Raw genomic sequence first — 20,746 nt, 5'->3', positions numbered from 1 at the left:
TTATCATGTTGACTGATGGCTGATAACTTTTAATTACAATTGTTTCCTTTCATCCCAAATTGTTAATTTCCTGTCATTTCCCTGCTTTACTGAAGCTGATTTAACTGAAACATTGTACCTCAGTTCCAGCTCCGAGGAGGCTGCGTTTCAAAGTGCTGAGTTCAAGCAAACTCCTTATTTCATGGAGGGAGCCCAAAGGAGATGTTGACAGCTACCTGCTTTTCTACAACAGCATACCAGGTAGGATGTCTGGACACATGCACATAAACGAGAAAATATCATGCCAAAGAGTAATGTAACCTAAATTTGACATTTTGGAGGAAAGGCCTTTATGAATTGAATTTTCTTTCTGCAAGAAAGGATTATGTAATTTAGTTCTTATCAAAGCCCTTTGAAAGGGTTACATTCCTGAGAGATATGAAGGCCTCAAATTTTTTTCTTCACCTTTGCCAAGTTTGAGATGAGGGAGTGTTCCTGCTTATGTGGAGCCCATTAGCAGATTTAAAAGTGGAACTAACACAGGACAGTAGAAGGGCATTTACTATGTCATGATGGAGTTCTGTCCAGGACATCTGAACAACAAAGACAACCACAGTAATCATTCATTCAGCATTAATCTGCATAATCACTACATGCAAATATTATGATGGATGCATGGCGTCCTACTTTTATTCTGCGTCTTTCATAAGCCGATCAGTTGTTTCACAAAGTGCATTCACAGTGTAGTAGCGATCACTATGATCACAACTGACATCTACTTCATTGTGTTATCATAATGCACCTGCATACACAGCCATGCACAGGTCTTTCCCTGCTGCACCGCCGTCTGCATATGTTATTAGTGCCACGCTGTATACTACAGACAATTAATTGACAGCCAACAAAAAAAAACAAGTAACGTAAGACTTGGTTCTTGCAAATGATCCTTTGTAAGAAACCCCTTGGTCAGCAATTTCTTGTTGCCTTGGACAACCAAGACGAGAACTAAAAAATTGAATTACTGTGTCCTTTTCCCTCTTGAAGAGGATAGCAGCAGAAGCTCGTGTATACTCTTTAAAACTGGACTTTGAAGAGCATCCCTGATGTACTCGTATTTCATATTCTTCTTTTTATTTCTATAAAGACAAAATAACCTGTGCTGTGTCCTGATTTTAGTCCGTTTGCGAGTCAGATGAGGTCAATGTCTGGTACGGTAAAACTTGTTAAGAATAGAAAAGTAATTTTATTCAGAGCAAAACACCTTCTTTAAATCAAGGAGCAGAGGGGCAGTTGACCTTTTGGATCAACAAGATATCCTCTTTGTTAGTAGGAGCAAATTGTGCAACTGGATTCATATTGCAGCAGATAATTTACTTTCTCCCCAACACAAATGACTTATATTTCTATAATCTTTAAAACACTATTTCTTGTTAGTTCCCATCATAAGCAGCTTTTTTCCTTGTGGATAATGTTACTCGTGTCATATTGTGTTAAACTTTATTGTGTGTTTCAGGTGGCTTTATTTTCAATTCTCTGTTAGAATTACACTAAAATAAGCTAATGATGTCTTACATGAGGTCTTTTCAATAGCCTGCCATCAGTTCTGCAATTCAGAAACTGTGGTTTGGGTCTGTGTGTACGTACATACTTGTGTCTTTCTCTAGTTATTAGTTGCAGATGTCTTTATTTCTCCCTTCAAATCTCAGTGGAGATGAAGTCAAAGCCAGCTGAAACAAGTTCATTTTATATTGCATGCACCTGAAACTCCTGTGTGCAGCTGAATATTAGAGACATAATGTGAAAGTGCATTTGGTTTTCAAACCCTGAAAGGTACGAGTGGTATAAACCAGCTGTGACCTCAGAGATTTTAAATGGATTGTGCTTTGGTATTTACAGCAGGAGTACAGGGAAACGTGTGTATTAAATGGTGTGTTAACTACAGTAGTAAAGTGTTGTTTAGTTCTAATAAGAAAAAAAAGACTCATAATAGTAACATTTTTTATCATTGTCATTGTTGTATGGGACAACCTTTTAAATTGGATAATTTTATGCAATTTTCTATTAACTGGCTAGAAGTGAATGTAGACGGCCATGATGCAGTGGGTCACTGAGAATAGTACCTCTACATATTCATTAATAGTAGCTGGATCCAGAAAAAGCTTAAATGTGTGACTAATCTTACATCATCAGAGGTGCTTGGTCTTTTTCTGACAAAATGGAAAGGTTCCCCTGAGAGGAAAATCTCATCCATTGCTTGGCAGACCCTTATGTTCCCAGAGGTCCCATAAAGGACAAAAACTCCAGTGAAGCATCTGTGCTTTAACAGAAGTTAGACACAAAACCAGAACCAAGCAGTTGATCCTTATCCAAACTTATTTTTTTTCTCTCTCAAAATACAGTTAAAACACACTTGTGTTCAAAGATAAATGTGAAAATAAATGCGTCACTCCTCCAGGTTAAGTGTTCTAGCTGGTAGTATGCTGTGTAAACTTGTATTTTTAATGGTTAATAAGAGCAAAGCTGATGAAACATAATTGGAGACTGACTTTGAATAAGGGAATAGGCAAAGACTGAGAGGTGTCACTTCAGCCATCGTATTTTGGGGATGAGGATGTATGAAGCCCTTGACATTACCATGTGTCCTGGGGGGTCATATTAAAGTGGACAGCTATAGATGTGAATCCACTCCACAAAATGTGGGGTTTGCTCTTATATGCTTATGAACGTAACCCTTTGAATCAATGGTGACAAAGTCTTATTTCTCAGATCAATTTTTTTTCTGCCAGGACTCTGGCCCTCAAAGAACTTGAACACAGGCTCAATTGAAGTCATGGCAAGCTATGTATGCCAGAGCTGAGCCCCAGTCCATTTTAACCAAACAAAGATCAAAGATAACTTATAAATGATGTGGCTTTTTTAAATGCTATTTGTTTCTGACTATTTATCTGTTTTTGATATGCTCAAATAAAAGCTTGTTAACTGCGTCACAGAGACCTATTAATTGGTTTTTAACTTCAAGTGACCTTTGATATTTGAAGTGTAAAAATGCAAATCAAGAGGATGATTCATGCGTTCAGTATAGTGATCAAGTGAGAGCTCCTCCTTCAACTTGAGTTCTGATATTTTGTTGATAGTGATTTGGTTCATCGGCACCGACTGAGCTTCCAATATGTAGCTTATGAGTGCAGTATTCTCACCTGATCTGCAGTCCCCTTTGGAAACATACATCTCCCTTCTCCTACAGGTGTCATTGGTTATCGCCCTGCAGGGGACAGTAGAACCGGAGAAGTGGGCACACTCTCTCGCAGCCATTATTGATTACAGAGTCAAATTTTAAATGGCTGATAATATAACTTCATGTGCTGATAGATATTAACCGGTCTGGAGGGGATACAGACACAACCACACTATTATTTTATTACAAGGGCAACCAATACTAGCTTTTAACCTTTAGAAAAAAAACTCCTTTATTTTGGATTTATTTTGGATTTATTTCTATTTTTCTGTTTGGGATTTTACTGCTTGTATGATGATGATAAATCGTATGCGCCCACATGTAGATGCAACAATAAATGGCTAATGGAAGAGAATATCTTAACCTCAAACATAATGTTTGCCCACCCAAACACAGAATATTAATCAGCCTTTCCAATTAACTTCGTTATAGCTTTGTTTGTGAATACTAATTTTAGTTTCCAATCAGCAAATTATAACAACAAGAAATACTTAAAATAGATCTGTGAGTCCAACCTTTGCCGCTTTTCTTTTTCTCTTTATTTCAGATGGTCAGCAGAAGGAAATCGTAGTGTCCAAATCACACACCAAGGTGTTGATAACAGACTACAATCCTTCTAAAGGTTACACTTTCAGTGTTATCACAGTCAGAGGCAGCGAGCAGAGCAAACCACTTCAGGGCAGATTTAAAGGTTTGTTTCATATATAATCATTTATGTTCTGCTGGTATGCTTTTTCTGTTGCTTTCTGCTCATCTTTACTTTGTTCTTCTGTGTGTGACACTGTTATTTTCTGTACTACTTTATTATTCCCTTGAATATTTTCATGTTGGTTTTCCCTTCTTTTTCGAAACCTTATGTTGATCTTCCCAGAACTTCGTATCAACTCTTCCCATTTTCCTGATTTATTTTCATTTTTTTAATTTATTTTTTAATTAAATTGAATTTTTTCCCCTTTTTTTTTTTTCTTTTTTTCTCCTCTCTTCCTCCCTCCTATTATTTTTTTCTCAATTCCTACATTTCTGTATTTGTCCTCTTCTTTACACTGTCCTTGTTATTAACTTTAAGTTTTTCATTCTGTTTTTCTTTTCAATAATCTCTTATTGTGTTGATATATATATATATATTTTTTTTTTATCTGTTAATAATCCTGGTCTTTTAGTACACCATATGCAAACCCAAATAGAAAGGTATTCTTATAAATGATACATTTCATTAGGATTCTTCTAACCTGTGATTAATCAATACTAGCTCATGCTGGGGAAAGAGGTGAGAGTGATGGAGGAGACAAGACGGAGCCCCAGAAGCTGACTGATGTGGTCTCACCTCCTGAGGATGCCAATGAGATCTCTGGAGGTAGGACAAATGCATACAAACACTGTTTCCAGGAGAGAAGGCCACATGCAAATCTCACACCTAAATGAACCCATGAATAACCTCAATAAGACTCTGCACAGAGAATTCTTTATTTTAGTTGCCATAGTGATGTTTGGAGTGAGTTGTTGGTGCCGACATGATGTGTGATGTCTGTCCACATCCAGTTCATCCATTCAAACAGCGTACAGAGTTTGTGTGCAACAAGCTACTCGAAATCCACCTTTTAAAGAAGATCCCAGACACACATCAGTCTCAGGCATGCTGAGAAGCTGAAACTTATGCTGCGTTGGCAAATCACTTGAAGCTATGATCTGTGTAAACTAAATGTCCTGATATTAAGTGAGGAACCCATACTGTTTACTGTCTGTGCGGTTGACCATTGAATTTAGCCAACTCTTACACAAGATGTTTGGCTTTCTGTCTGTTTACTTTTGAAACCCAAATCTTCTTTCTGTTCAGAGCATCAATGCGCACATATTTAAATGGCTGTAATTTAAACCACTTTTCAGTGTAGAATTAGAGCAAAAGAAGGCTTTTATTTTCTGACAGTCTGCTTGTGCAGCTACTTTTGTCTGCTGATGTTTATTCAGAAAACCGGAGTTAAGTAAAGAATCTTTGGCTTCTGTATAATCGATTACTGTAATACGGTTTTCAGTTTGTGTTATGTGTCTAAGAGAGAACAGCGAAGCTGGTAAGATGATATGAATGGTGCTTGTGGCCAAATCTAAGATGTTGTAACTGCTGCTGAAGTGTGGATGTGTTTATTTTTGCAAGATTTAAACTTTTCTTTTTTTCTTTTAATGTGGCAATTTCATTGTAGCCCTCTGGCCTAAAGTGCTCTCACAGACAGAATTTCATTACATGGAGGAAGGGTGTTTTTTCAGCTCACTTACTTTAGCCTGTTTTTTTTAATTTTTTTAATTTTGTTTGGGATTGTTATGATCAGTGGAATTTGGTTTCTGTTTTCAATTTTTGTTTTTTCCATTTTGTTTCTATCTTTCTTTTCTGTTACCTTGTCATTTGTGTTTATTAGGATTTTTGTTTGTTTTCCTCTTGTCTAGATTTGCCTTCTTGTTCTTAGTTCCTCCTTGGTTACTCTCTGTTGTTGAGTTATTAGTTTTAGGATATTTTTAGTCTTTAGTTGTCCGTCATGCTACATTCGTGTTTGTCTTTGTTATTTACTTGGGTCAGTAGTTTGGTCTTGTTTCATCTCCTCAGCCACAGTTTCCTTGGTCCCCTCCTTTCTGGTCATTAGCTCCACTGCCACTGTGTTGAATCTTCTCAGCTTCAACTGATCAGTTCTCCACAGTATTTAAGCTCTCTGGTTTCTTATAGTCATTGTCAGATCCTCACCACGGTTTCATCCATGGTTTGTCTTTGTTGTTTCATGTTCACGTCCTTAGTCACAGTCAGGTTCTTGTTATGTTAGCTTTTTGTTTTTCTCAAGTTGAGTTATTCATTTTCCTACTCGGCCGCGTCTTTTGTTATAGTTTATAGTAAATTAAGTCTGTTCATCTTCTACCTGTTCCATGTCAGCATTTAGATCCTCTTTCCACGTCTAACCCACCCTGTAAAGGATATCGGTTATCAGGAGAAACTAAAAGATGCAGTGGTTCAGAAATATTCATAGTTGTAATTTATTGATGTAGTTTCAAGGTGCAGCCTCTTTTTCGATATGGATCGTTTGCCATCATTGTAAGCATTATTACTCTTATATATTATTTCCACAGTATAATTTTTCTCCGGAGTGCTATATGAGCACTTCAGGATGGCAGGTAGAGCAGATGAGTGACGCACATATAGTACAATATAGAAAAAATCAGTCATATTCAAGAATAAATGATGAATTAGGTCTTGGATAGAGAGCGCATTAACTATAAATTACAAATTTACAACAATTTTTAATAACATTTTATCTGTACTACTATTAATGCAGACTGTGTGTGTATGTATGTATGTGTGTATATATATATCTATATATATATATATATATATATATACATATAAGTATTGAACTTGCTATACATGAACTTCTATTGTTTCTAATTTTAATTCAACAATCATGAACAAGAAAAGATTAAAACAGAAACACAATAAAACGGACAAAACGTCCATGATTTAAACCTTACTGAGATGAGATTTCTTGATTTATTTTCTATTAGAAAAGAAAATTTTTCAAATATTTTGGGATTTCCCCCCCCCCCTCATGTCATGCTACTAAAATCAGTTCTGTTGTAACTTTAGTATATTTGCATATTTTGTGGTTTGGATTTGAGGTTACTTTCTTTTCCCTTTTTGCAAAGAGATCTATTTATACACATCTTCAACTAACGGAATAGAAAAGGTTGATGCCGCTTCTGTAAGAATGAAACACTTTTTGCAAAAGAGTTCAAGAGGTGATGTAATGAACATCTGCTTCTTGTCAAAAATCATGCAAACATAATTAGAAAGAATAATTAGCTTTTTTTTTCTCTTGCAGATAATAGTTTTGTTTGTTAACATCTTATATCTCATCCTTTAAGGTCTTTCTTTTCAGTTACCATCATCCACTCTGTTTAAAACAAGAATGCATAGCCTAGCCTGCATTAATATTATTATTACTGTCTGTGGCTATACCCTCTAAGGACATGATGCAGCCTAGTTTATGTGCTCTGAACCAGGAATGAACAAATCAAACTTAGTATAACCTTGGTGGTTATACGAAAACATGGCTACAGAAAACACCATGTTTCAAAGAATAACTACTGTAAACTGGGGGAAGACGACGCAAGGCTAACTAAGTGGAAAAACGGGGTCGTTTCACATCTGAGCTCAGGGGATTTTCTGGACAATATACAGAAAATCTGGTCTGAACGTATTCTGCTGTTGCTGTATTACCTATTCTTCACAGTGGGAAACATTTACAGCTGGAAACACAAGAGAGGAGGGAGAGTGATCGTGTTAGACAAAGACGACCACAAATATGGGCCACCGCAAAATGACAAAGCTTTTATACGAGCTCACATAATAAAACAGCCCACACTGCACGTATTAACAACATATTAGATTAAGCTACCACTGACCCCAAATTATGAGTAAATTTATAGAAACAAAAACATGATTAATCATGGCACCACATTTCTGTTTCCCTCTGTAAAATGCACGTGCAGAGGTTTTGTTCACAGATATTCTATTCTCCTTCCTTCTCCTTCCTGTCAGTCGGCAGATTAATAAACTGGATTTCCTTCAGTCTGTCATCAGCCCCACTCACCATTCACTGCAGCACAGTGACCTTGATTGGTGTTCTACCTCCTACCTGAAAGGGATTATAATAATATCCTGCTGTGCCTTAGTAGAATACACTCTGTGTCTGTGTATGCAGCCATGTGCTCTGCTGTGAAGATAATGATATATCTGTGGATCAGTAGAACACACTCTTTTGTGTTGTGCTGTAACGTGTTACTGCTCCTTCTTCTTCTCCCTCTTTGTGATGCTGTGTTTATTTATATTTCATGGTGATAATACCAATGCCCAACTGAGTTCCAAAGAGGTGGTGGTTTAGTCGGTCTTCATTTCTGTGTGTGTGTTTGCATGTGCATTAGCGATGCTAACCCAATCCTTCACCACTTTGTTCTAGAGTAGTAATCGGGTTGCCTTCATGTCAGGGTGGTATGTTTACAAAACATTTTATTAACAGCTGGCTTACACTTCTATCTCTTCCCTGATGTGTTTCTGCATGTTTGTGCATGTTTCTGTATTGCAGACATCAGTGACGCCTATTTTCTTTCAGCACTCTTTCCAGCTGTGTGTAAAAGTGTTAGACCTCTGTCATAAAGTATTTAGAAAGATTTACTTTCTTTTTGTGAATTAAAGTAGTTCACCTGAAGATGGATTGTAAAATACAGTGAGAACTGTGTTCACATCTACAGGTTAAAAAATGGGGAGCACAAACAACTGCTTTTGTGAGTACATCAGTAAAGGGGCTTAAAGTTGGTTGGGTGTGGCCCATTAGCCAAAGATGTGCTATGAAAATTGCTCTGTAAAAATTATATTGGCCACCTACTTTTTGTTCTGAAGATATGCTACAAATGATTTAACCACATATTGTAGAGCTAAAGCACCGGGTGTTCTGAGTTAAATACAGACTGTCCATTTTTTGAGCCTCAAATGAAACAAATTTTCTGTCTGCTCCTGGAGTGACATTGACTGACTCTGGCTCAGGAACAGGAATGGCTTGTGCAGGATTTTTTTTACAGTAGTTTGTAAGCTGTCAAAATCCCCATTATAGATGTCCATGGGTTAACTGGTTTTATGGTTACTCGGAGCTCATGTTTCAATACTTCAGAATTCAAATGAATTCCCTGCAGTTATTAAAGACTGTCCCATACACATTCAAATTAATATAACTGTTTCCTTCTTCATCCTAACACCAGTATTTATTGAGGTTTAATTGGTGATCAGCTGGTCGATTAGCCACATTCAGAGCAGAAAAACGTCAGTGCAGATCGACAGTTCAGCTTCTCTGAATGTCAGTCATTTACAGGTCCACAGCCCCCATTAAAATATGATTAACTAAATCATTTGTCAGAGACGGGAGATTCAGAGAGACAACTAAAGCATTTATTTTAAACAATTTCTCAGTTAATCGACCGGATTCAGCAGCTTTCTGCAGTCACAGGCTTGGCACACTCCACTTGCATTCATGGACAGTGCAATGTACATTCATTCGATTGGCAGACAACAGACGGTTAAAAGCTAAACGGGAGCACCAATTTAAAAAAAACTAAAAAAAAAACTGTTGAAACATCGTGGGTGTACTTTGCTTATTCAAAGAGGCCCGTCAACCGATAGCAGAAGCAACAACAAAAAACTAAGTTTACATCTGTTAGTCATCTTTCTTGTAGCTATATGTTTACCCCCAAACTTTATTGTAGTAAAAGTGTCTTTTTGACAAAAAATAAAACTTTTATAAAACTTTATTATGGTGAAAGTATGTTTTATATCTTGTGGTTGCGTGACAATTCCACTCTGGAGTTGCCCGTGGTGAGAGGGGTAGAGCAGGTGTGGGCATACTTATTGCTCCCCGGCTGTGCGCCTGTACATTGGGGTTTACCCCGGTAGACGAGAGGGTAGCCTCCCTCCGCCTTAGGGTGGGGGGACGGGCCCCGACTGTTGTTTGTGCTTATGCACCGAACGGCAGTTCTGAGTACCCACCCTTTTTGGAGTCCCTGGAGGAGGCACTGGAGAGTGCTCCTCCGGGAGACTCCCTCGTCCTGCTGGGGGACTTCAATGCTCACGTGGGCAATGACAGTGAGACCTGGAGGGGCGTGATTGGGAGGAACGGCCCCCCTGATCTGAATCAGAGTGGTGTTTTGTTGTTGGACTTCTGTGCTCATCATGGACTGTCCATAACGAACACCATGTTCAGGCATAAGGGTGTCCATATGTGCACTTGGCACCAGGACACCCTAGGCCGCAGCTCGATGATCGACTTTGTGGTTGTATCGTCGGACTTGCGGCCGTATGTCCTGGACACTCGGGTGAGGAGAGGGGCGGAGCTGTCAACTGATCACCACCTGGTGGTGAGTTGGCTCCGCTGGTGGGGGAGGAAGCCGGTCAGACCTGGCAGGCCCAAACGTATTGTGAGGGTCTGTTGGGAACGGCTGGCGGAATCCCCTGTAAGGAGGAGTTTCAACTCCCACCTCCGGCAGAGCTTCAACCATGTCCCAGGGGAGGTGGGGGACATTGAGCCCGAATGGGCCATGTTCCGTGCCTCCATTGTTGAGGCGGCCGTCCGGAGCTGTGGTCGGTGCCTGTCGTGGCGGCAACCCCCGAACCCGCTGGTGGACACCAGTAGTGAGGGAAGCCGTCAAGCTGAAGAAGGAGTCCTATCGGGCCTTTTTGGCCAGTGGGACTCTGGAAGCAGCTGATGGGTACCGACAGGCCAAGCGGAACGCGGCCTCGGCGGTTGCTGAGGCAAAAACTCGGGCTTGGGAGGAGTTCGGGGAGGCCATGGAGAATGATTTCCGGACGGCCTCGAGGAGATTCTGGTCCACCATCCGGCGGCTCAGGGGGGGAAAGCGGTGCACCGTCAACACCGTGTATGGTGAGGGCGGGGCTCTGCTGACTTCAACTAGGGACGTCGTGAGTCGGTGGGGGGAATACTTCGAGGGCCTCCTCAATCCTACCGACACGTCTTCCAATGAGGAAGCAGAGTTGGGGAGCTCGGACGTGGGGCCTCCCATTTCTGGGGCTGAGGTTGCCTCGGTGGTTAAAAAGCTCCTCGGTGGCAAGGCCCCGGGGGTGGATGAGGTCCGTCCTGAGTTCCTCAAGGCTCTGGATGTTGTAGGCAGGGCCGTAGCCAGGATTTTTGAATAGGCGAGGTCCATGATGCGCGTGCATAGCGCGCGCCAACATTTTTACATTATATAGTTTTTAATATATAGCAGTGTTGCACATTGAGGCTAGTAGCAAAATAAACCATTATAATGTAACAAGAACCCATAGCTAAAAAGAACCTGAATATTTCCCAATGCAAGCCTATACAAATGTTTGGTACAAGCAAAGGCCATTTGGCCAGACATAGAGTAAGGCTAACTAACCAATATAAAAAATAGAGTTAAATATAGATGGATAGATGCATATTGTAGGCTATAGCTGTTGCTAAACAACCTATAAAGATGTATGGGCTATATTGAATTCATTACTAAATTGGATGTGAAAAATTGTCTCCAGCCTACATAAATGTGCATTGCTATAACAAGGTGCTCTTTCAAAAGCGCACCTATGCTTCTCTGCTTCTTTATTCACGAACCATACATGACACCGATATAACAATCATATCATTCTAAAGAGCTCGAGCTGAGCTTTCCGTCAGTATATAGCAATCGCCGCTGCACTGCAGAGTGGCCGAGGAAATCGTTCGTCAAATTCGTCTAATTTTTCTATTACTGATTACTGGTATGCAGCTACTATGTTGACGGTACTTTTCTCACCGACTTTTCTCACGCACACACGTGTTATACACACCGTTGGAAAGGGCAGAAACAGACCTTTCAAATAGTAACACGCACTCACACATTCACGAAAGTGATGTCAACACAAACGTCAATTGAAACGTGTATGCGACAACCGAGATTAAAAAAATAAAAAATCCCTGAAAATTACCGAGGTCCAGACCTCGCTTTCCTCATAGCTGGCTACGGCCATGGTTGTAGGGCTGTCTTGGTTGACACGCTTCTGCAGCATCGCGTGGACATCGGGGGCAGTGCCTCTGGACTGGCAGATCGGGGTGGTGGTCCCCCTCTTTAAAAAGGGGGACCAGAGGGTGTGTTCCAACTATAGGCGGATCACACTCCTCAGCCTCCCTGGCAAGGTCTTTTCGGGGGTACTGGAGAGGAGGATCCGCCAGATAGTCGAATCTCAGATTCAGGAGGTGCAGTGTGGTTTTCGTCCTGGCCGTGGAACAGTGGACCAGCTCTATATCCTCGGCAGGATCCTGGAGGGTGCATGGGAGTTCGCCCAACCGGTCTACATGTGTTTTGTGGACTTGGAGAAGGCGTTCGACAATGTCCCTCGGGGACTCTTGTGAGGGGTGCTCCGGGAGTATGGAGTGCCGGACTCCTTGAAATGGGCTGTTCGGTCTCTGTATGACCGGTGTCAGAGTTTGGTCCGCATTGCCGGCAGTAAGTCGGACACGTTTCCTGTGAGGGTTGGACTCCGTCAGGGCTGCCCTTTGTCACCGATTCTGTTCATAATTTTTATGGACAGAATTTCTAGGCGCAGCCAGGGCGTTGAGGGGGTCAGTTTTGGCGACCTCAGAATCGGGTCTCTGCTTTTTGCGGACGATGTGGTTCTGTTGGCGTTGTCGGACCGTGACCTTCAGCTCTCACTGGAGCGGTTCGCAGCCGAGTGTGAAGCGGCAAATCTGAGACCATGGTCTTCGGCCGGAAAAGGGTGGAATGCCCTCTCCGGGTCGGGAATGAGATCCTTCCCCAAGTGGAGGAGTTCAAGTATCTCGGGGTCTTGTTCACGAGTGGGGGACGAATGGAGCAGGAGCAGGAGTAGAACCGCTGCTCCTCCGCATCGAGAGGAGTCATATGAGGTGGCTCGGGCACCTGGTTAGGATGCCTCCTGGACGCCTCCCTGGTGAGGTGTTCCGGGCCCGTCCCACTGGGAGGAGACCCCAGGGAAGACCCAGGACACGTTGGAGAGACTATGTCTCTCGGCTGGCCTGGGAACGCATCGGGGTCCCCCCAGAAGAGCTGGAGGAAGTGGCTGGGGACAGGGATGTCTGGGTCTCTCTGCTCAAGCTGCTGCCCCCGCGACCCGATCCCCGGAGCAGCGGAAGATAATGGATGGATGGATGGATGGAAATAAAACTTTATTATGGTAAAAGTATGTTTTATATCTTGTGGTTGCGTGACATGGTAGCATAATGCAAAACAATGTGGTGCTGGCAGGGGACCAAAGTTGTGGGATCTCAGATCTTGGGTACTTCAGGGCACCAAATGTGCATAACAAAGGGTTTATGTACTTCAAAACAAATTATAAGCATAGTTTTATTGTTCATCACCAATTGTTCTGCTTGGAAAACCCACATTTTTTTAAACAATTTCTTATTGCTAAAAGTTTCAGAACTTCAGAGCTATGGGACACTTCTGCTTCGAGGAATTCATCCTGTCTTTGTTTATGTTCCATCACTTCTGCTGCATCAAAGAAAATATTAATTCACATTTAGGTTGACGATATTAACTTCTCTAGGAAAACTTCTGGACAATATTTTAAGTCTCCTTGTGATAATATGACAGTTAAGTTCTAAACTAGCTGTAAAAAGGAAGATCAGGTACAACAAAGACAACATATCATAATCCCTAAATTGTGGAAAAAGAACGCCAAGGTTTGAGCTGGAATGTCAAGCAAAGTTTTTCATACATTCACTCTCTGCTTGTTTCTGACATCTTTATGTTTGGCAGTGAAAGACTCCCTCTCAGCTCCTTAATCATCAGGCTGTATTAAAAAGAAACGTCTCTGAGCACTCAGAGTCCAAAGTGTCAAAACACAATCATCTGTTCTTTCCACTTTGAGACAAAGAGACAGAGCGACGGGGATCAAATGACATCAGTTCATGAAGCTTCCAATGTTGTTCACTTGATCCACAGAAAATTGTCTCAGACTGGTTTCAGCAGCTTCTTTCCATCTGAATTAATTTTTTTTCCCTTAGATTATCAAAACGATTTATTTGTGAATTCTGTTTGCTGTTTCCACTCCATTCGTGTTTATTGGGGATCTTGGTGCCCTATATGCATTACCTGTAGAGTACTATTTGTAATCCTAAGCCTCTTTCTCTGTTGTTCTTTACGGTGGAGTCCAAAGTATGTCTTTTCAGTGAATAGAAAAAAAATTTAAATTGCTTCCATTTTCCAGTTCACAGTAAGCTGTTGCTGAAGATTTAATTCCGGTCAGTAAGGAGTTCTGCTACCACTAGCAACAAATGTTTGTGTTTTTCTCAGAGCAAATCCATTAATGTGTCCCTTGTGAGGCACAGTAATATATTTTCTTTGGAAATTGTCCCTAAACATTTTATTTATTTATTTTTATTACAGCCATTATTTGGACAGCTGTGCAGTATAAGCTCAGGTGCGTGTCCGCGCATGGGTGTTTCAGAGTTTTTAATGGCTGGATTTGCAAATGTGGTCTGTAGCAACAGATGCTTAAATTCAGAACTTGTCTCATTTTCTAATGATAAATCTACATTTCTGGATGGACCACAGGGATTAGAAATAGAAATGATTAATGCATGTTCCCCTCAGCTGACCTCTGTTAACCTCCATCACACAGATCATGCTCTAACAAGATATCAGAAAACTCCTTTGGCGATGTTGGAGTTGCTCAACTTTGCTTGTTAAGCCTCGCCAAACTGAGGTACCTTTTTCCTGTCTCAGTGTTTCAGCTAGCATGATGGAATGTTTCTCCTGCTACTGTGACAATATTTTTAAGCTCTGACTTTCTCTGATGCCTATTCAGGTGATACAGAGAACGGCAAAGGGCAGCAAATGTGCAACAGTCTGGGTAAATGAGACCATTGATTTATGATCTGGCTGAATCACAGCATCCATTTGAATTGAGCGAACTGAATTTCAACATGCTATTTTAACAATACACTCTGTTTATCATTGCCCCAAATGTACTTGTGTGTAGTTGCGAGGATCGATAGCAAGGCAGTAGTGCAGATCAGTCCTCTTCAGCTTCTTAAATGGTTAGACTTTGATATCATTACCAACGCGCTCATTAAATGCTTGACTTGCTTTTGAACACAAGCGGTCAGAGCCAAGCCAACAGCAGACCCAACAACTGGAAATCATTGAGCAATAATAGGCAAAAGCTGTCTGTCATGCTTCGTTTATTGTATTATTACTTTGCAGAATTAACAGTTATACACTTCGCAGTCTTTGCACATTTTAACTTCAGTTTAATTTGATTCTCACTGTTTGCCACTCAGTGTAATGCTCCATGGACACACAAGATGTCAAAGGCTTTGTGGTCAGGGCGATGTGCTGCTGGGCTGTCAAATAGCCAAAATTACTGAGAGCAAGCTGAAGCTGATGAAGGGATGACAGATACACTGAATACATGCAGCTCAAAAGCTTACTTCTAAGTAACTTTTGAGTGATGTTGCAATTTACTTTGAAAGCTTCTAAACGTTACATTAGTTCTTTACATTTGAGAGCAAAACAAGCCAAATATGTGTAAGTAAATATATATTAATCATGATGGTTTATGTGAAAGTAATTGTACAAGAATGCACAGATTCAGTATGATCTGTCAAACTGTCCGAAAGGCAAAGTAAGCTTTGTGTTTTAAAAAAAGCATTTAAATCAAAGTATTAAAATTAGTGTGAATGGAAATTGAGAAGACAAAGAATGAACTCGAGTAAATGCCCTTCAGAAATGCACATTTCATCTCCATTTGTCTGTTTTCACTTTTTCCACTATTGCAAGTCTTGTTTTACTTTGTTTAGGCTTCTTTCCAACTGCTGAATTATTCCTGCTGAGGGGAACTAAAGAAATCCTCACGTATGTTTTATGTGCGTTCAGAGACTTGGGAGCAAATCAGCATTTGTCCATTTGGAGGCGTGTGTTCTCAGCGTTGACCAGATTTCTGTCCTTGTCCTTGTCCTCTTTTAGAAAAGGTTGTTCATGGGTGACTTAAGCTAACTGTATGACAGTAGTTAATAAGTGCAATTTGTGGATATGTTAATAGCATTTTAGTCATTGGACTCAATTTGAATAATTGGTGTGTAAATCTTCACAGCTTACCTTACTGTAGCTTCTCTTGCCGTACAATTCAGTGGCTTTCTGTTGGCTTATTTCCCTTTGTCTATTTCCTGCAGAAAAACATGCAATGCAGACTGTTTAACCAGAAATTGTCTTTAACGGTCAATTTTACGACCTTGGAAACCAGTGGATGTTGTACTAGCCTCCTGAGACTCTTCCCGTTGACTACTGTTCTGTGTAGTGGACACTGTTTCCCTGCCCTCCCAGAACACATCCTGGGCTTTCCAGTGAAAGGTTGGAATCCTGTGGGCATCAGACTCTCTCTCCCTTTTCTTCCAGTTTATCCAAAAAGGCTAGTATACTGTTAGAGCATGTTATGGAAACGGGGCATGAAATCCAAATTAGATTTTTCTAACCATGCTAATCAGTCTTTTTATGAATGTCAATTTTTGTTGAAACTATAACTATCTTAGTGGTATTCATAATCTCAATGTCAAAAATTGGTGTCAAATTGTTGTATGAGGCAGAACTTTAGAAGAAAGCAGGTGGAGATGGAGATTCAGAAATGGACCTGTGATATAAGAAATGAAAAATAAATTAATAAGGAAATGGTCTACTTTGAAAAGAAGTGCAGTCATCTTTTTTTTAAGGTCAAAAGCCTAATATTGCATTATTTATGGAGCATAGTCATAGCTCTGTTTTCAAACATTTTTATAATTTTCTAATGGCCCACATTTAACGGTTTATCTGGCTTATTTTCCTTAATCTGAATTAATAAATGCATGTAACTATTCAACAAACAGTGGATTATGCTTGACTGAGACGAAGTAAAGATGGATACAGGGAGCATAGAAAAGTAGTAGAAGGGGGTGACCTGGAAAGCTGTCACTGTTGCGGGCCTAATAACTAAGCTATTGTTATTCATAGGCACACAAAAGTAGTCTGAGCACCACACCAATATCAATTTATCTTACAATGTGTGCATGGGGCTGAAAAAAACCCAACCAGATATGATAAGATGAGCATGGGAACACACAGTTAAACAAGTTTCTTTGTATTCGTCTGTGTGTTTATTAGGCAGAGACATTATACAAACCAAACGGATACCATGCTATGGAGAAAAAAGATAAAAAAAGGCAGAAAGCTAGAGGGAACTTTATCGATCATGTTCTGCTTTCTGCATACATATAGCATCTGTTCTGTCTGCATGTGTTAAATTAAGTGGAACAAAACAAGGCGGCGGATTAAAGATGAGGATGCCAAGCAGGGAAAGGTCTCTCTTAGAGTGACACAAACCCTCTGAAAACAGCTGTCGGATTATACCTTAAAACCCTGTGGATCACACAACTTCCACCCGCATACACACTCATGCAAGCCCACAGGTCTTGCAGATGAATATGAATGTTTGTGCCTGGCTGAGCTTGTCTGAGTAACACTGAGGGCCACTGAGCAAATGACAGGCAATCAATCCGTTGCCCATTTCTAGACTTTATGAACAAACTTTTTTTTTTTCTTTAAACCACCAGCATCTGGGAGAAAGTTGTCATTAAGATGACTGCTATTTGCTTTTTATACAACTGCCTTTCTTTGTTCAAGATCTCTAAGATCTTGCCTGTAGCTACTAGGAATGTTTTGCTCTTTTAATTTAATCAACAGCTTTTGTCCAGATGTGCAAATGCTAGTGTTTTTTTCTTTTCTTTTCTTTTTAAATGAAAGGTAAATTAAGTAATAAATGTTGCTCCAATCAGGAGCTAATCTGTTAATTATAATCATGATGATTTCCTAACTTTTTCCTAACCCAGTAGCTGTTAAAACTAGTCAAACAGTGAGCAAAGGCAGAAGTGAAGTTTTAAACAAAATGTAGAAAAAGAACAAGATGGGGCAGGAGATGGACTCGAGTTTCTTTGACGGTTGTCTTCATCTGAATTTTCTTTTTTCAATATGGAACCCCTCTTCTTTTGATAGGTTTTCAAAATTTCTTCAGACTGTGACCTGCATACTTGTGTATGCAAGTATACCTTATAGGTTAAAAAAATAAGTCATGTCCAATTAATAGAATTTGCTTAATGACAGTTTCAAGAAATGCTACGAGATTGTTGGTAGAAAATTGTCCTAACATATTATATTTTCAGAAAAAAATCTGCCAACTTAATAGGCTGAACAGCTTCAGAGGTCTAAACTAACTTAAGATCAAATGCTTAGACAGGTGAAGATGGTATAAAAAGGCTGTCTGGTCTTCATAAAGTTCAGACCACCAGCTTTTTTTCACCGAACACGTGCTAACATAAGTTTTGCTGCTTTATTTTCTGCTTAACCCTCCTGTTACCCTCGTTTTTTCAGACATCTATTATCCTTGGGGTCAATTTGACCCCAGCGATTTTAATCTATTAAAAAAAGGACTGTAATTCAGAAATGTTCCCAACTTTTTGTGTCTGGCCCTTCAGGTTTATTTGTTGTTAGCATAAAAAAGCCCTTCAAGTGTTCCTGCCCCCCTCACACACACCCCATTTGTCCAAAACACCTAATCAATGACTAGACGAAAATGTGAAAATATCCATAAAATCTCATTGGCTGATTTAAAACTGGAAAGAAAGACATTTATTTTACTTCAATACCTTCTTATTATCTCTCACTACATATTTCTGTAATTTTTAACATGAAAATTGTCGCATGTTATATTATGGCCACGCAGGCCTTCAGCCATGTCCAGGACCACCCTCATCCCCTGGTTCTTCTCTGGTGCTTCACCAGGTGCCTTGCCAGTGTACACCTACATATTCCAGGCATAGCTGGACTGGGCATCACATGCTGCCCAAATTTTTATGCCATATTTAGCTGGTTTGCTCGGGATGTATTGACGGAAGGGACAGCGCCCACGGAACGCAACCAAACATTCATCCACTGTTACGTGGGGTCCTGGATTGTACAGCAAGGGCAATCTTTGGACCCACTTGTCCCATACCTCCCTTATGGCAGCAAGCTTGTCACGAGCAGGGAAGGCCCTGCCTGGTTTCTTTGTCATCAAAGCGGATGACACGGGACAACATATGGAATGTCTTCAGAGACATTGTGGCAGGAAAAATAGCCCTTCCTGTTTTAGGATGCCATAGACTAGCTGTAGCGTCCCCCTTTGATCTGTAGACCCCTGCTAAAATGAGTAACCCCACATAGGCTTGGAAAAGGGTGTCATCGATGTCTTGCCATGTGTCTCCATATACACGTTTCCCCTCTAAATTTGTCATGTCCAGTATGAGCTTTTCTATTGGTGGTGTAATGAAAAGCTCAAATGCTGTTTTCATGCTTTGGACATGACTAACTGCATACTTGGTGGGCCCTGGAACCATTTTGATTACATTAGCAGCGCTTCGTCTCCTGTGCTGTTCAAGTGGGGAGACGGACCATGATATCTTGCCATTTTTTGACTGCAACCTGTCTGCTGGAGCGTCTGACACTACAGGGGGATCAACATGAAGGCTTTCATTCTCCTCTCCCTCATCTGATGATAAGTCATGGTTAGGATTCTCCTCAACATTATCCTCTGTTTCAGAAGCATCTTCATTCTCCTCTATGTCACTGTCACGATCAAAAAGCTGGGATAAAACCTCAGTAGTAGAAAATCTTTCCTTCGAAGTCATCTGTTCTTCTGGCTAACAGATATCACAGAAGGAAATTGTGTGAAATGCTGGTCAGGTCTTTTTATATTTTATGCTGCAGTGTAAGAGGCTCCTCCCACTCAAGCGCGGGAAAGATCAAATATCAAAGTTCTCGTGGGAATCGTTTTTGTTTGACAAATGTTTGTGTCATTAGAACTATAAGTGTTAGGGCCCTAAACATAAACAAGCCCTCTGAAGTATGTACAAGTGTGACCTTCATGTGAACTGAGACCAATAAAGCGTCAGTGTAAGTGAATTTACAGTAATTCTACATTTTCTTGTATGTTTTATGCAGCTAAATCGCTTTGGGGTCAAATTGACCCCAAGGAACACAGATGTATACAAGATGTGTACAGGACATCAAGAAAGTGTTATGATGAAAAATGGCAGTTTACCATGTTCCCCCCACTTAATTAGGAAAAGTCATCAAGTATGAAGCAAAAAGAAATTGCACTTTGTGAATTGTGAGTGGTCAAACATTGAAAGGGGTCAAATAGACCCCAAGGATAACAGGAGGGTTAATCCATCATTGTGGGCATCATGGACCTGTGTCATGATTTACTGAGACAGCTGAGTGCAATTTACTGAACTAAAGGGATTGATAATGAGTTGTTGATGCGTTTCCCTCAGTGGCCTTTGTGCTTCTACAGATTGACATTTTTTTTCTAAGTAAGAATCATACCCTCTTAATAGTTTTTGATCTTAACTGATTGAAATGACCTCGAAGTATAAGTGGCCAACATGATGAGAAATGAGGAAAAGGGAACCAATGCTTCCATTATTGTCTCCTTTAGCAGGAAACTGTGGACCATCCTTCATGAAAAGAAAGATAATTCCTTCCTACGATTCCTTACAGCAAAACATTCAAAGCCGCGATTCATTATTTTCATGCTGTCACATTAAATGGGATTTATGGAGATATGATGAAAAAATATCTTGTATATATTATATGAAGGTAAGTATACCTTATATAGTCTAAACGAAACAACATAATGTATCTGGCACGTCGTAAATGTGCTTTTTTTAAGATTGTTAATTAAACAGCTTAAGTTTCACATTGCAAAATTGCATCACAGCTCACGGTGCGTTCACACCGGACGCGGTGCGAATATTCGCGCGAGTGTTGCCGCGGGTGTAATTGAATTTACTCGCCTCATTCGCGCGAGTAAAAAAACGAGGGGCTATTGGACGCCATTCCCTCCATTTCATTCTCTCATCAACCGTGGCTGATATAAGTACCATCGCGTAG

At 40.4% G+C, this 20,746-nt stretch overlaps 1 protein-coding gene across 3 annotated transcripts in view; it reads left to right on the top strand.

Moving 5' to 3' along the window:
- col14a1a (collagen, type XIV, alpha 1a) overlaps positions 1-20,746 on the top strand; it is a 138,518-nt gene that overhangs the window by 17,442 nt on the left and 100,330 nt on the right. For all 3 annotated transcript variants that reach the window (XM_075465157.1, XM_075465158.1, XM_075465156.1), the window contains exons 3-5: positions 124-240; positions 3,762-3,905; positions 4,464-4,568. In XM_075465157.1, the coding sequence (XP_075321272.1) occupies positions 124-240; positions 3,762-3,905; positions 4,464-4,568 (366 nt within the window). The remainder of the gene's footprint in view (positions 1-123; positions 241-3,761; positions 3,906-4,463; positions 4,569-20,746) is intronic.

This window comes from Odontesthes bonariensis, chromosome 5 (assembly GCF_027942865.1).
Source record: "Odontesthes bonariensis isolate fOdoBon6 chromosome 5, fOdoBon6.hap1, whole genome shotgun sequence".
NCBI lineage: Eukaryota > Metazoa > Chordata > Actinopteri > Atheriniformes > Atherinopsidae > Odontesthes > Odontesthes bonariensis.
The sequence above is the reverse complement of the archived record's forward strand: the minus strand, read 5'-3'. Positions and strand labels throughout refer to the sequence as shown.